General features: G+C 42.3%; 1 protein-coding gene across 9 annotated transcripts in view; it reads right to left on the reverse strand.

Moving 5' to 3' along the window:
• Nucleotides 1–814: 814 nt before the first annotated feature.
• DDX4 (DEAD-box helicase 4) overlaps nt 815–15318 on the reverse strand; it is a 108268-nt gene continuing 93764 nt past the window's right edge. For 8 of the 9 annotated variants that reach the window (XM_075842557.1, XM_075842548.1, XM_075842531.1 and 5 more), the window contains 4 exons: nt 12415–12514; nt 9235–9511; nt 6207–6314; nt 815–1111 (listed from right to left, as the gene is read on the reverse strand). In XM_075842557.1, coding sequence (XP_075698672.1) covers nt 1025–1111; nt 6207–6314; nt 9235–9511; nt 12415–12514 — 572 coding nt within the window. In that variant the 3' untranslated portion in view covers nt 815–1024. Of the gene's footprint in view, nt 1112–5892; nt 5994–6206; nt 6315–9234; nt 9512–12414; nt 12515–15318 lie in introns of those variants that run through there. The other variant, XM_075842521.1, reaches the window with a different exon arrangement.

Consider the following 15318-nt stretch of genomic DNA (forward strand, 5'->3'; position numbering starts at 1 on the left):
ATACAGGTTTCCAGTATACTATCTGTATTAATTCCTAATTTTTCTAAACCGTAAAACCATTTAATAGTACAAACCTGCAGTCATACTCCCTTATGGGAAGCCAAGGCAGAAAATAAAAGGGGTATATGTTAGACAGAAGTCAGACTACATTATTAGTGAAAAAGTGGACTGTGGCTGGAGGATTAGTTACGTACTATCCGTCCTCTTCCTGTCTAGGACTGCAGGATCAGACTACACAGGGCTTGTTTGTTGTCCATCACCATGGAGACATTTGCAAACCTGCTTGATCTATTTTTTTTTCCTGGGAAATAAACTGCTGCCCACTTTATTAAAATAAACATGCGCGCTTGAAGGAACATGCACGTTTATGGGGCAGTCGGAAAAGATAGCGGTTGGCAAGAGGAGTGTTTGGCTATCAGCTATCTAACGTGCAAGCTCTACATTCTTTAATGGGTGTCCTAGTAAGCTCATACTATAGCACAGTACTTCTCAAACTGTGAAGCGGCCGCCAATTGTTGGCGAGGCGGATTTGACAGAAGAGATTTTATGCAGCAGAAATCTTTATACGATTGCACCAATCTCTGGAACATTAAAATAAGCAGAAATGGATCAAAGTGATACTGCTAAACCAAAGAGTGGAGACAAATTTTGGTAATTTTTAAATATTTTGGCATTATCCATGATCACTGGTGAGGCCCAAATACTAGATCACCATGTTCTGATTGGTGCGGCCCCAATAGAGAAAGACTGAAAAGCCCTACTATAGCACATTCTGTGTCATGGGAAACAAAAGCAGACACATGAACAGGACAAATAACTAAAGAAAACTTTAATTTTGTGCTGAAAAGTTCTCAGAGCAGCCATTTACTATAAACCAAAGTAAGAGATTGTACTAACAGGAATATACTAACTTAAATAATACTTGAGCCAGGAAACGCACATTTTTATTTTTACAAACCTACAACACATTGCTCTTGAAAAACTAATCTGTAACGACACTTCTCATTTGCATGAACAATTCTCATTAGCCCCAATCTTCCTCCTCCTCTGCCTGAGCTGAAGGTTGTGAAAAGCCGGGATTGCTTTGGCCATGATCATGAAGTCCACCTCTCTATAGTAAACCGAAAGAGTAAAAAAGAAAGAAATTGTAAATGAATAGACCTACAAAATAAGACATCTGATTTGTCAGTTAAAAACTGTGGAAAATTGGCTTTTTTTTGTCATGTCAACCTGAGGTTAGCTTTTTTTTCCAAGAGCATTTTAACCGCTTAATGAACAAGCCGGTTTGGGAATTAACTGGTTGCAGACACAGGATGAGAATGCTCATCCTGAGCGGCGGGTTGTTGCCGCATTGGGACGAGCATTCTCGTCCTGCAGTTAACCCCTTTAGGACACAGCCTGTTTTGGCCTTGTGGACACAGATTTTTTTCAAATCTGACATGTGTCACTTTATGTGGTAATAACTTAGGACTGCTTTTACCCATCAAAGCGATTCTGAGATTGTTTTCTCGTGACATATTGTACTTTAAGTTAGTGGAAAAATTTGGTTGATAAATTCAATATTTATTTGTGAAAAACACCAAAATTTAGAGAAAATTTGTAAAAATTTGCATTTTTCTAAATTTAAATGTATCTGCTTGTAAAACAGATAGTAATACCACACAAAATATTTACTAGTTAACATTTTCCATATGTCTACTTTATGTTTGCATCATTTTTTGGACGTCCTTTTATTTTTCTAGGACGTTACAAGACTTAGAACTTTAGCAGCAATTTCTCACATTTTCACGAAAATTTCAAATGCTTATTTTTTCAGTGACCAGTTTAGTTCCGAAGCGGCTTTGAGGGCCTTATATATTAGACAGTGCCAATAAAATGCCCCATTTTGAAAACTGCACCCCTCAAAGTATTAAAAAACAGCATTCAGAAAGTTTATTAACCCTTTAGGCATTTCACAGTAATTAAAGCAAAGAACAGTTGTGACAGTTCGGAGGAGATCGGACCAGAGAGAATTTAACATGTCAAAAGTTAGGGCCTGTTCACATCACCGTTCATTTCCGTTCCGGGGTTCCGGCAGAGGGTTCCGTCAGGTGAACCCCGCAACGGAAAGTGAAAGTGACAGCACAGCTTCCGTTTCAGTCACCATTGATCTCAATGGTGACGGAAACATCGCTAAGATGCTGGAAGAGTGCCTGACGCCATCTGTCAAGCATGGTGGAGGTAATGGGATGGTCTGGGGTTGCTTTGGTGCTGGTAAAGTGGGAGATTTGTACAAGGTAAAAGGGATTTTGAATAAGGAAGGCTATCACTCCATTTTGCAACGCCATGCCATACCGTGTGGACAGCGCTTGATTGGAGCCAATTTCATCCTACAACAGGACAATGACCCAAAGCACACCTCACAATTATGCAAGAACTATTTAGGGAAGAAGCAGGCAGCTGGTATTCTATCTGTAATGGAGTGGCCAGCGCAGTCACCAGATCTCAACCCCATAGAGCTGTTGTGGGAGCAGCTTGACCGTATGGTACGCAAGAAGTGCCCATCAAGCCAATCCAACTTGTGGGAGGGGCTTATGGAAGCATGGGGTGAAATTTCTCCCGATTACCTTAGCAAATTAACAGCTAGAATGCCAAAGGTCTGCAATGCTGTAATTGCTGCAAATGGAACATTCTTTGACGAAAGCAAAGTTTGAAGGAGAAAATTATTATTTCAAATAAAAATCATTATTTCTAACCTTGTCAATGTCTTGACTATATTTTCTAGTCATTTTGCAACTCATTTGATAAATATAAGTGAGAGTTTTCATGGAAAACACAAAATTGTCTGGATGACCCCAAACTTTTGAACGGTAGTGTATTTTTTCTTTTTAAATTACAGCATTTCAGCAGACATAACGTTTATATTTTTTTATTGACGTAGCTGTACGAGATCTTATTCTATAGGGGAGAAATTGTATATATATTTTTTTTAAGGCGTTATTTTCATCTTGGACATTTATGCCATTTCCACAGGATATGCCATGAACGTCTGTTAGGTGGGGGGTCCCAGAGGTAGGACCTGCATTTATCTCTAGAATGGAGCCCTGTGACCCCGTCCTACCTTTTCCCACCGTCGCTGGTCTCTGGCCACTAAGGTACGAGGTATTTGGGATTATGGAAACATCTGAGCTTGTGTAGCTACACGGTTTCCGTAACTCCCATTCACTTCTGACATAGCTCAGCAAGCTTAACAGTTTCTGTACTCCCGGCCACTGAGTAACGATGTGACAGCGGGAGAAGGTAGGACAGTGGTCAGAGTCCCGTTCTAGAGAAGTGCAGGTTCCAGAGGTTAGACTCCACATCTCAGACATTTATAAAATATCCACAGGATATGCCATAAATGTCCGGCAAATAATACCCTATTAAAAGTGCAGTCATTCTTTAAAATGTCAGACATATGAAAAGTTTGGATCGATGGGGGTCAGGGTGCAGAGACCACCATCGTTGCGTAAAAAAAATGTGAATAAGCGCTCAGCTGCGTGCTTTGCACCTTCGGCTGTGATCAGAGCTCCTAGTCAGCCTGAAAACAGCTCACAGAGCAGTCTTCAGCCTGAGGCATCATTTACACGAGCGTAATATACGCGCGTGCTTTTCACGCGTGTCGTACGCACCTATATTAGTCTATGGGGCACTGCAGACAGTTCGTGAGTTTTGCGCAGCGTCATGTTCTATATTTCGCCGTTTTTCGCGCATCACGCACCCATAGAAGTCAATGGGTGTGTGAAAACCACGCACGTCGCACGGAAGCACTTCCGTGCGAACTGCGTGAATCGCGCAACAGCTGTCAAACTCTGAATGTAAACAGAAAAGCACCATGTGCTTTTCTGTTTACAAAAATCCAAATGGAGTGTCATAATGATGGCGGCTGCGCGAAAATCACGCAGCCGCGCATCATACACTGATGACACACGCAGCTGTTAAGTGCCTTTTGCGCACGCAAAACGCACACGCTCGTGTAAATCAGGTCCAACAAGGAGTGCCAATCACAGCCGAAAATCCTGGGTGTTCAGCAGAGCGCTTCTGCACCTTAGTTTCCGTAACTGTGGGGGTCTCAGCACCTGGACCCCCACCGATCCAAACATTTGATCGGTCTCTGACATATCAAAAGTTTGATAAAGGTGTAGTTACACTTAAAGAGGCTCTGTCACCAGATTTTGCAGCCCCTATCTCCTATTGCAGCAGATCGGCGCTGCAATGTAGATTACAGTAACGTTTTTATTTTAAAAAAACGAGCATTTTTGGCCAAGTTATGACCATTTTTGTAGTTATGCAAATGAGGCTTGCAAAAGTCCAACTGGGCGTGTATTATGTGCGTACATCGGGGCGTTTTTAATACTTTTACTAGCTGGGCGTTCTGACGAGAAGTATCATCCACTTCTCTTCAGAACGCCCAGCTTCTGGCAGATCACGCTGTGACGTCACTCACAGGTCCTGCATCGTGTCAGACGAGCGAGGACACATCGGCACCAGAGGCTACAGTTGATTCTGCAGCAGCATCAGCGTTTGCAGGTAAGTCGATCTTAAATGCAAACGCTGATGCTGCTGCAGAATCAACTGTAGCCTCTGGTGCCGATGTGGCCGTCACGATGCAGGACCTGTGAGTGACGTCACAGATCTGCACTGCCAGAAGCTGGGCGTTCTGAAGAGAAGAGGATGTTACTTCTCATCAGAGCGCCCAGCTAGTGAAAGTATTAAAAACGCCCCGATGTACGCACATAATACACGCCCACTTGGACTTTTACTTTTAAACACACCTACTTGGACTTTTGCAAGCCTCATTTGAATAAATACAAAAATGGGCATAACTTGGCCAAAAATGATCGTTTTTAAAAAATAAAAACGTTACTCTTATCTACATTGCAGCGCCGATCTGCTGCAATAGCAGATAGGGGCTGCAAAATCTGGTGACAGAGCCTCTTTAAAGCATCTTTTGAGGGTGTGATTTTACTTTTTTTATGCTTATGTAGGTTGAAATAAAGACAGGTCCATCAAGTTAATCCTCTCAATAAATTACCCCTCATTCATTGCTTGATCAATTATAACCCTCAATGCCATTCGACAGTAAATAAGCATCTAGCCTTTTTTTTTTTTTAATGCTGGTGTAGTATCTGCCATTGCTACCTCTTGGGGTTATGGCATGCCCTACCAACTGTAAAGAACCCTTTCCTATATTGATGTATGAAACGTCTTTCTTCCACATGCAATGAAAGTCTCCTTTGTAGAGTCCTTGGAAGGAACAGATCATGTGCTAGTTCTCTGTATTGACCACACATAAGATTGACATTGAGTGCCGCTGCTTAGCTTATTTGTTACCAGAACACACAGGTCCTTCTCTTGTTCTGTTATTCCCAGTTTTATTCCATTTAATGTACATGTATTGATACTATTATTGCGTCCTAGGTGCATTACTTTACATTGATCGACATTAAATTTCATCTGCCATGTTTTTGCCCATGCTGACAGCTTATCTAGGTCTTTCTATAACATTTTATAGCCAAGCTGAGTTTTAAGAATCTTACGAAGTTTTGTATCGTCAGCAAAAACTGACACCTTGCTATTAATCCCATCCACAAGGTCAGATTAAAAAAAATTAGGCCTAGCACCGATCCTTGTGGTACCCCCGCTGCTGACTTCCACCCATTTTGAGTAAGTTCCATTTATAATGACTTAGTTTTCTGTCCCTTAACCAATTCTTTACCCACTTGCATACATCGTCCCCAGTCCCTGTGTCAGTAGCTTCAGAACAAGACTGTTGTGTGGAACAGTATCAAAAGCTTTTGCAGCATCCAAATAAAATCACATCAGCCGCATGACCAACATCCGGATTTGCACTTACCTCCTCATAGATACCGAGCATGTTAGTTAAGCACGACCTGTTTTTTATGAATCCATACTGGTTTTCAGTTATTAGTTTTCTCCGCTATATACTTTTGCAGTTCTTCTCTTAAAACACCCTAAAGTTTTTGGGTTCACATTGTGAAATTAGTTCTTGAGGTCTTTACAGTTGTGGGGATATCTAACAAGTGTATGTATAACATATGCGTAACCGTTTATTCTATGCTAAATATTCCCATATATTTATTTTTCATTAGAACATTGTTTTGTTTTTTTCATTTAAATCCATTAAAGGATTACTATTTTTCTATCATGCATAATATAAAACTCGCCTTTCTGTTATCTACTGATGCAAATTTGCTGGGACGTGGATTAAAGCTTGGCATTCCATGCGCACTGAATGCAATCTCTTCAAGCCAAGCAGGTACCTCCTGGTGAGCCTATATAGGAAAACAGAATATATGGGGTTGTAATATGGAAGGGAAGTCCAAAGCAACACCGTGGAAAAATACATGTATAAAAGTAATATGGAATATTTGCCCTATATGAATAGTTAATAGCTAAAATGACGCTCTATTACAAATTGTGCATTTAAAATATCATTCACAACCTATAAAATGTGTTACAAGGATAACATGACAATAAACTGACCACTAAGTGTCCACCTGCTGGTACCCCGGCAGTCCGCTCTAAATGAGGGGGGGGACGGGGGACGACGACACCTGGCAGTTAGGCCTTATTCAGACGTCCGTGTAAAACGTCCGTGTGACGGCTGTTGAAACAACGGCCGTCACACGGAGCTTTGTAATTCAATGGGGCCGTTCACACAGCCGTTGTTTCTACAGACCGTGTGAAGGGTCCGTGAGAAAATAGGACATATCCTGTTTTTACACGCTTCACTATAGTCTATGGGCGATGCGTGATAACACGTCCCACAGCGCAGATGAATCTCGGACGAGAAAAACTCCAGTTTCTCGCGTCCGAGATGCGCAACTCTCGTGTGAATCTAGCCTAAGTATTTAGTTTCCCTGCAGCTCCACCACAGAAGCATTATACAATTCCCATTTAACCCCTTAGTGACCACCAATACGCCTTTTCACGTGAGTCACTAATGGGCTTTAGGCTAGGCTGACGCCTTTTCACGTGAGACTAGTCTAAGTCCTGCACGGGTCTCCCGTGCAGGCTGGAGTCGGGGCTCAGCTGTCTGATGACAGCTGAGCTCCTGCTCCAACGCCCGCGATCGAAGTTTACTTCGATCGCGGCCGTTTAACCCGTTAAATGCCGCCCGTCAATCGCGACCGCGGCATTTAACTTTGTTTACAGAGGGAGTGCGCTCCCTCTGTCACCCATCTGCGGCTCGCAAATGCAATCGCGGGTCTCCGATGGGGTGTCATGGCAGCCGGGGGCTTGATAAAAGCCCCCAGGTCTGCCCTGGACATATGCCTGTTAGGACGCGCCGGAGGCACGTCCTAACAGATTTACACTGACAGGCAATAATGCTCTGGTATACGAAGTATACCAGAGCATTATATCAGCGATCGGAACATCGCACAGTAAAGTCCCCTAGTGGGACTAATAAAATAAGTAATAAATGTGAAATAAAGATTATTAATAAAAAGTACAGTAAAAAAATAAATAAAACCATTTTTTTTCCATAAAAAGTGGTTTTATTTAGTAAAAGTGAAAAAAATAAATAAAAGTACACATATGTGGTATCGCCGCGACCGTAATGACTCCATTAATAAAGTTAATATGTAATTTAAACCGCAAAGTGAACACCGTAAAAAAAAAAACGCAAAAAACCATGGCGAAATTGCAATTTTTTTCCATTGCCCCCCAAAAAAGTCATAATAAAAATGAATCAATAAGTCCCACATACCCCAAAACAGTACCATTCAAAACTACGTCTCGTCCCGCAGAAAACAAGCCCAAAAAATCACGACATTGATGGAAAAATAAATAAGTTACGGCTCTTGGAAAGCGACGATGCAAAAGCAAATAATTATAGTTCAAAAGTGTTTTTTTTGTGCAAAAGTCGTAAAACATAAAAAAACCTCCACATATGTGGTATCGCCGTAATCGTACCGACCCATAGAATAAAGGTAACCTGTTATTTACGTCGCATAGTGAACGGCGTCAATTTAAAAACGCATAGAACAATGGCGCAATTTCAGGGTTTTTTTTATAATCCCCCCCCCAAAAAGGTTAATAAAAGTTAATATAAAAATTATATGTACCCAAAAATGGTGCTATTTAAAAGCACAACTAATCCTGCAAAAAACAAGTCCTCATACAGATATGTAGACGAAAAAATAAAAACGTTACAGCTCTTTGAATGCGACTATAGAAAAACGAATAAAATAGCTTGGTCATTAGGGCCTAAAATGGGCTTGTCACTAAGGGGTTAAACCAATAGGTTGTCTGCGTAATACAAGAGAGGTCCTTTCGTCTTGGAGAGCATTAAAAAAAAGAAAAACAAAAGCGTTTCAAGAGGATCCAGAACAGGGACCCCCCCCCCTCTAGTAACTCAGAATTTCCTAAAAGGACATCTAAAACGAACTTTTCTAAACTAGAGATCCCCTTTAAGCAGTCCATGTAGATAAGGAAAATGTTATTTTATTTTCAGTTGCAAGAATGGCATAAAGAATAAGAATATATTCACACGTGGCAGTTTTGTGACTGAAAATTAATTCCGTTTATGTGAATGGAACTTGCAGAAATCAATGAGAATGCTGCAGAAACAAACCCTTTTAGGCTTCGTTCACATCTGCGCCAGGTTCCCGTTCCGACGGAGCGGGACCCTGACTGACGGAAACCAAAGGTTTCCATTTCCATCACCATTGATTTCAACTGTGACGGATCCGGTGCCAATGGTTTCCGTTTGTCTCCGTTGTGCAAGGGACCCGTCGTTTTGACGGAATCAATAGCGTAGTCGACTACTTTCTGCAACAAATTTGCCATGTGTAAATCCACTTTAAGGGTCAGTTCACACGGGTGATTGGCTTGGCGGTTCCCGCCGCAAATTTATTCCTACCGTTGGCATGAAGATTCCTCCTTCCATTCACTTCAATGGGAGTTTCGGGTGGAATCCGCCCAAAGATCGGGCAAGACTTTCAAACTAGCAGAAAAAAAATTAGCTAGCGGGAAGCAGAAGTCCGGCTCCCATTGAAATTAATGGGGGGGTTGGGGGGGGGGGAGAAGACATTGCTGCTGAATGTGTGGCGGATTCCGCCACGTGAACATACCCTTAGAGTTGATGTTTTAACATAAATTACAGATCAATGGCTTATGACAAAAGATTGATACTTCTGTATTAAAAAAAGAATAAAAAAAAATTCAGAATCATTTTTCCCCACTTACATCTGTTAGGACTTTTACCAGCGAACAAACAACTTTTTGTTCCTCGTCACCTCGCCTATCAAAAAAGGAAATTGCTTTTCCAGTGTTGCCACATCGTCCAGTTCGTCCAATTCTGTGAACATATTCGTCAACATCTCCTGGGATGTCAAAATTGATCACATGAAGAACATTCTCAATATCTAATCCTCTGGCAGCAACAGAAGTGGCAACAATTACAGGACACTGTCCAGAACGGAAGTCGCTAAGGGCTTTCTCCCTCTCCCTTTGTTCTCTGTCGCTAAAAATAAATAAAAATAAAGCTCATTAAAGCAAACGTCACAACTCAAAAAATAAAATAGGAGCAAGTGTTTAGGTGCTAACATATAGCGCATATCACGGATTTTTACAGGCTTTGGACAGAAGTCACTTTTAGTATAAAAATAGACGAATTGCAGGAGTATAAACCATGAAATTGAAAAGAACTTCCTAATACAGATTCATCCAAAATTCTTCCTTAGACTACTGTGCAATCAGCATAGCACTCTAGCGCTTTCTATAACCAAACGCCACTGCAGCCGGATTACCAGGGTCGTGGGTGATAGAGGATGAAGGACAACAAAAGAAACGTCATAGAACAGTAATGAAGACTAAAAGATGCCCAAACGCAATAAATAGAGGAGGGCTGATATTGTTCGCCTGACATATTTGATACTCTGAGTCGCCCATACACATTTTACATTACAATAGCCGTTATCTTGCAACACACCTGACGACACTAGAAGAAAAACAGTAATAGTATGACCAAGTAAGGATTAGCACGTAAATTTCCACTCCCACGCACAGAAAGCACCAAACAATGCCACTGATTTTGTTGCCGACCTATAAATTGTGTATCGAAAAGAATTGCTGCCAGGGAAAAAGGTGGCCGATGAAATTTAAGGTTGATAAATACTTAGGCTTCAGTAATAGTAATTACTGCATGTGCTTTACATAGAGTACAACGGAGGATAAAAGAAGAGAAGCAGCTGGGTATTATGGTTACAAGTAAGCTAAGCAGAAGTACTCAATATTAGGCCCTGTTCACACAGAGTTTCTTTGCAGCCAGAAAATTCTGCCTGGAAAAAATCAGCTCCGGTTTTTTAAGTGGTTTTGCACCACACATTTTTTGAAGGCTTTATTATTTTTTTTAGCCATCTCTTCAACAGAAAGATGTAATAACCGCGAGCGTTTTTGCAGAAAATGCGTCTCCCGTTGATTTCAATGGGGTTTTTGAGCCTCCAGATAGGGCATGTCACTTCTTTTTCCAGTGAGCGTTTTTTTTTTTTTGCTCGCGGTAAAAAAACACCTCCACCTCCCATCAATGGGACTCAATTTCGGCAGTTTTTTGCCGTGGTTTTTACCACAGTAAAAAACTTTGTGTGAATAGGGCCTAAAGCTGCAAGCGGAAGTATTAAATAGGGTGTATTACCACCCTGTAAACATCACCGTCACTTTCCACTGAGGGGTTCCGTCGGAGGTTTCAGTTTGCCTTTCTGTTGAGGGGTTAACAAGACAGAAACCTCAGAAGGAACGCCTCAGTGGAAAGCGAAGCGACGGTGATGTGAACAGCCTTGGACAACATCTTGAATAAGGGATTCAGCTCTAGGCTCCACAGTAATACATCTGGGTGAAGCAATCAGTCTCTTCTAACTTAGGCAGCCCAATTGTCTGCTCCTGGTAAGTGGACCGCCGACCGTGCTGGTACATGACTCTCTGCCCATAGAAAAAGCCTGAGGACTCCGACAGAGACTCCATCTATAGAAAAGGCTAGGTTTCTAATGGCACTACATAAGTCTCCATAAATCGGAGAAAAAAATGGGTAGTCTTAGAGGTTACCCTGCGCACACTCTAAGGGCGGATTCACACAAGAATTTTTGGTCCGTCACATACGGACCACATGTCTGCAGTATTTCCCGGACTGAACACACTTCAGGGAGCCGGGCTCCTATCATCATAGTTATATATGACGCTAGGAGTCCCTGCCTCACTGCGGGAAAACTGTCCCGTACTGAAAACATGATTACAGTACAGGACAGTAGATCCGCAGCGAGGCAGGGACTCCTAGCATCATATATAACTATGATGATAGGAGCCCGGCTCCCTGAAGTGTGTTCGGTCCGGGAAATACTGCAGACATAAGGTCCATATATCACGGACCGAACAGGCTCGTGTAAATCCAGCCTAAGACTGTCTGGTTGATTGCACTTCTATTGCAGAAAATTAAGTTAGGTGACTGGCGGTGAGAAAAATTCAACAAGAGTATGGCCTCGTTTCCTGCAACCCGTAGCAGAAAAAAATAATGAAAAAAAACGAAAATAAAAAATAGTAGAGGACCTGCATATCGGGTGATGTCTGCCTCCAATAGACACCAGGCTAAAACTGGTTGAGCCAAGTTTGTAGGAAGGTTATGGGCTGCCTGGTCGGAGTAAAATATTTGCTAATGTTTTGTCTACAGCTCCAATGCAGACTATTTTATCTCAATGGAGGAAGGTTGAACTTGATGGACCTGTGATATCGGTTACCATAGTTACATAGGTTGAAAAGAAAGAAACAAACAAACCCGGTGTAGTCTGATCATGCAGTCATACTCCGATCTGTCCCCTACTTCTTAGGGTATGTGCACACACACTAATTACGTCCGTAATTGACGGACGTAATTCGGCCGGAAGTCCCGGACCGAACACAGTGCAGGGAGCCGGGCTCCTAGCATCATACTTATGTACGATGCTAGGAGTCCCTGCCTCTGCAGGACAACTGTCCCGTACTGTAATCATGTTTTCAGTACGGGACAGTAGTTCCACAGAGAGGCAGGGACTCCTAGCATCGTACATAACTATGATGCTAGGAGCCCGGCTCCCTGCACTGTGTTCGGTCCGGGACTTGCGGCCGAATTACGTCCGTCAATTACGGACGTAATTAGTGTGTGTGCACATACCCTTACTAACCTACTAATTGTAAGTCGGCCAAAATATAGTGGACGGGTGGAAAAGCACGACTGCAGGATCAGACTACCATGGCGACACCTAGATTTGTAAAGGAGCTGTAGAAACAAATGATAACACATTTTTAATAAGAGACTATTTACTTCATTTTTTATTTTATATGCATTGGGACAAAATAAACAAATTCTGGTGCTTGAAGGATTTTTACATGTCCACATACCCATGAATGCTTGTTGATGGTATTTTTTCTTGACATAGAACTGTAGCAATGAAGTCTGCTTTCTTTTTAGTTTTCACAAAAACCATTGTGCGCTCATGACCTAAAAATATTTGCACAAATTTAAGGCAAAATGTTATTTAGGAAAAAAAAAATGGCAGATACTTGTAAAACTACATAACCATGAGAAAAGATCTTTAAAGAGGCTCTGTCACCAGATTTTGCAGCCCCTATCTCCTATTGCAGCAGATCGGCGCTGCAATGTAGATTACAGTAACGTTTTTATTTTTAAAAAACGAGCATTTTTGGCCAAGTTATGACCATTTTTGTAGTTATGCAAATGAGGCTTTCTAAAGTACAACTGGGCGTGTTTAAATTAAAAGTACAACTGGGCGTGTATTATGTGCGTACATCGGGGCGTGTTTACTACTTTTACTAGCTGGGCGTTGTGTATAGAAGTATCATCCACTTCTCTTCAGAACGCCCAGCTTCTGGCAGTGCAGACACAGCGTGTTCTCGAGAGATCACGCTGTGTCGTCACTCACAGGTCCTGCATCGTGTCAGACGAGCGAGGACACATCGACACCAGAGGCTACAGATGATTCTGCAGCAGCATCGGCGTTTGCAGGTAAGTCGATGTAGCTACTTACCTGCAAACGCTGATGCTGCTGCACAATCAACTGTAGCCTCTGGTGCCGATGTGTCCTCGCTGGTCCGACACGATGCAGGACCTGTGAGTGACGTCACAGCGTGATCTGCCAGAAGCTGGGCGTTCTGAAGAGAAGTGGATGACACTTCTATACACAACGCCCAGCTAGTAAAAGTAGTAAACACGCCCAGTTGGACTTTTACTTTTAAACACGCCCACTTGGACTTTTGCAAGCCTCATTTGCATAAATACAAAAATGGTCATAACTTGGCCAAAAATGCTCGTTTTTTAAAAATAAAAACGTTACTGTAATCTACATTGCAGCGCCGATCTTCTGCAATAGCAGATAGGGGTTGCAAAATCTGGTGACAGAGCCTCTTTAAGACCCATGATTTACGACAAAGACCCCAAGGGCTACTGAAAAGCAAGCTTCACAGGAGTCAACAGGGAACACGGCACCAGTACAGATTCCATTTTGAATGGGTCGTGTGTACAATGCCATAAGAAATCGAAACGATAAAGTAGAACTAAATTAAAACCTCACCAAAACAGGTTTGCAGTAATTAAAAGCGTACAGATGCTGTAAATGGAGATGTGAAAGCGACCTCTAGCTGCAGCAACACAACAGCCTACAATGCACATTTAGATTTTGTGCCAAGAATGACTGCTTCAAAGTAAAATCTATGATAAAGGCCCATCTAAACTGCAGTCCTTTTTAATAAAGCTGAGCTAGTAGGAGGCAATAGCACCCAATAAGCGATTCCCTGTCACTTCCCAACATGTCTGTTTGATTAGACGCTTAAGATCCTAACGAAGCATATTTTCCTAGAACTCTGCTGGAAATGTAGGAAATTGACAACTTTGATTTACCCATGATTGGCGGGGTGCGTCCCTACACACGAACACTAATGATCAGGGCTGGCGATGTAGGGACACATCCTATTGATAAGGTTAATGTAACTGCCAGTTGTCAATTCGATACATTTTCAGTAGGACTATTAGGGGGGAGTTCACACAGTGTTTTTTGACGAGTTTAATGCAGGAAACCACGCCACACAACGTCTGAAAATGCCTCCCATTGATTTCAATGGGAATCGGAGGCGTTTTTTTTCCTCGCGAGTGGAAAAACCGGCTCGCGGGAAAAAGAAGAGACATGCCCTATGTTCGGGCGTTTATGCCTCTGACCTCCCATTGACATCAATGGGAGGCAGAGAAAGCGTATTTCGCTGAGTTTTATGCCCGCAGCACTCAATGGCTGCGGGCAAAAAAGCGCCACAAAAATCTGTGTGCAGGCAGAGGAAAATCTGCCTCAAAATTCCAAATGGAATTTTGAGGCAGATTTTCCTCCTGCAAAAAACTCTGTGAACCCAGCTTAAGAAGAACGGCACATTGCAGAGTTCTAAGAAAAGATGCTCTAGAATTGTTATTTCATGAGGAATTCAAGTATTTTCTCAAACACACAGGTCAGAGTTGACAGGTCCAATTTAAAGGTGTCAGTCCTGGAGATAGACAACCTTCAAACTAAAGATTAATGCATGAATAGGAGGCGTTCAATCATACAGCACAGTAGAAACCACTGTGGACATCAGTCCTTTGAGGCTGCACATCACCTTCTAGCCATCAACGGCCATACAGAAAATTGACCGACCGCTCCGTAATCAACTATTTCATTAAGGGTATATTCACACGCGGCAAATTTGTTGTAGAAATTGTGACATTCCTATTTATCTGAATGGGTTTTGCATAAATCCACGCACATGCTGCAGAAGTTTTCGGCAACAAATCCGCCGCATGCGAACAAAGCCATGTGTTTATTTTTTTATAGCTCAGTAACCGTTGTAACTATAGATGCCATATTGAACGTTTTGTTGAAGTTAGTCTGATGAATTGATTTTAATTTAACTCCAAAAATGTATTGGTCAGGATAGACATACGTCAGTCAGTTGGCTTTTTATCTAAGATGTTTGCATCTAATCTGCAGTATGGGTTATCAGGTCATAGGCCTCATGCACACGACCGTAGCCACGTGAACGGCCGTGATTTTCGGGTCGGCCAGGGGCGGAATGTCACCCGCAATCCGCGCACATGGCCGAGGCCATTATTTGCTATGAGTCGTAATAAGACTTGCCCGTTCTTTCTGCGGTCCGGGCTCCTGGGCCATGCACGGAGCGCAGAAACCACAGTCGTGTGATTGGCCCCATAGGAATGAATGGGGCCGCAATTCTCCCGTGGATTTTCTGGGGAATTGCGTCCGCAAA

This window comes from Rhinoderma darwinii, chromosome 1, assembly GCF_050947455.1.
Source record: "Rhinoderma darwinii isolate aRhiDar2 chromosome 1, aRhiDar2.hap1, whole genome shotgun sequence".
In the NCBI taxonomy this organism is placed as follows: Eukaryota; Metazoa; Chordata; class Amphibia; order Anura; family Rhinodermatidae; genus Rhinoderma; species Rhinoderma darwinii.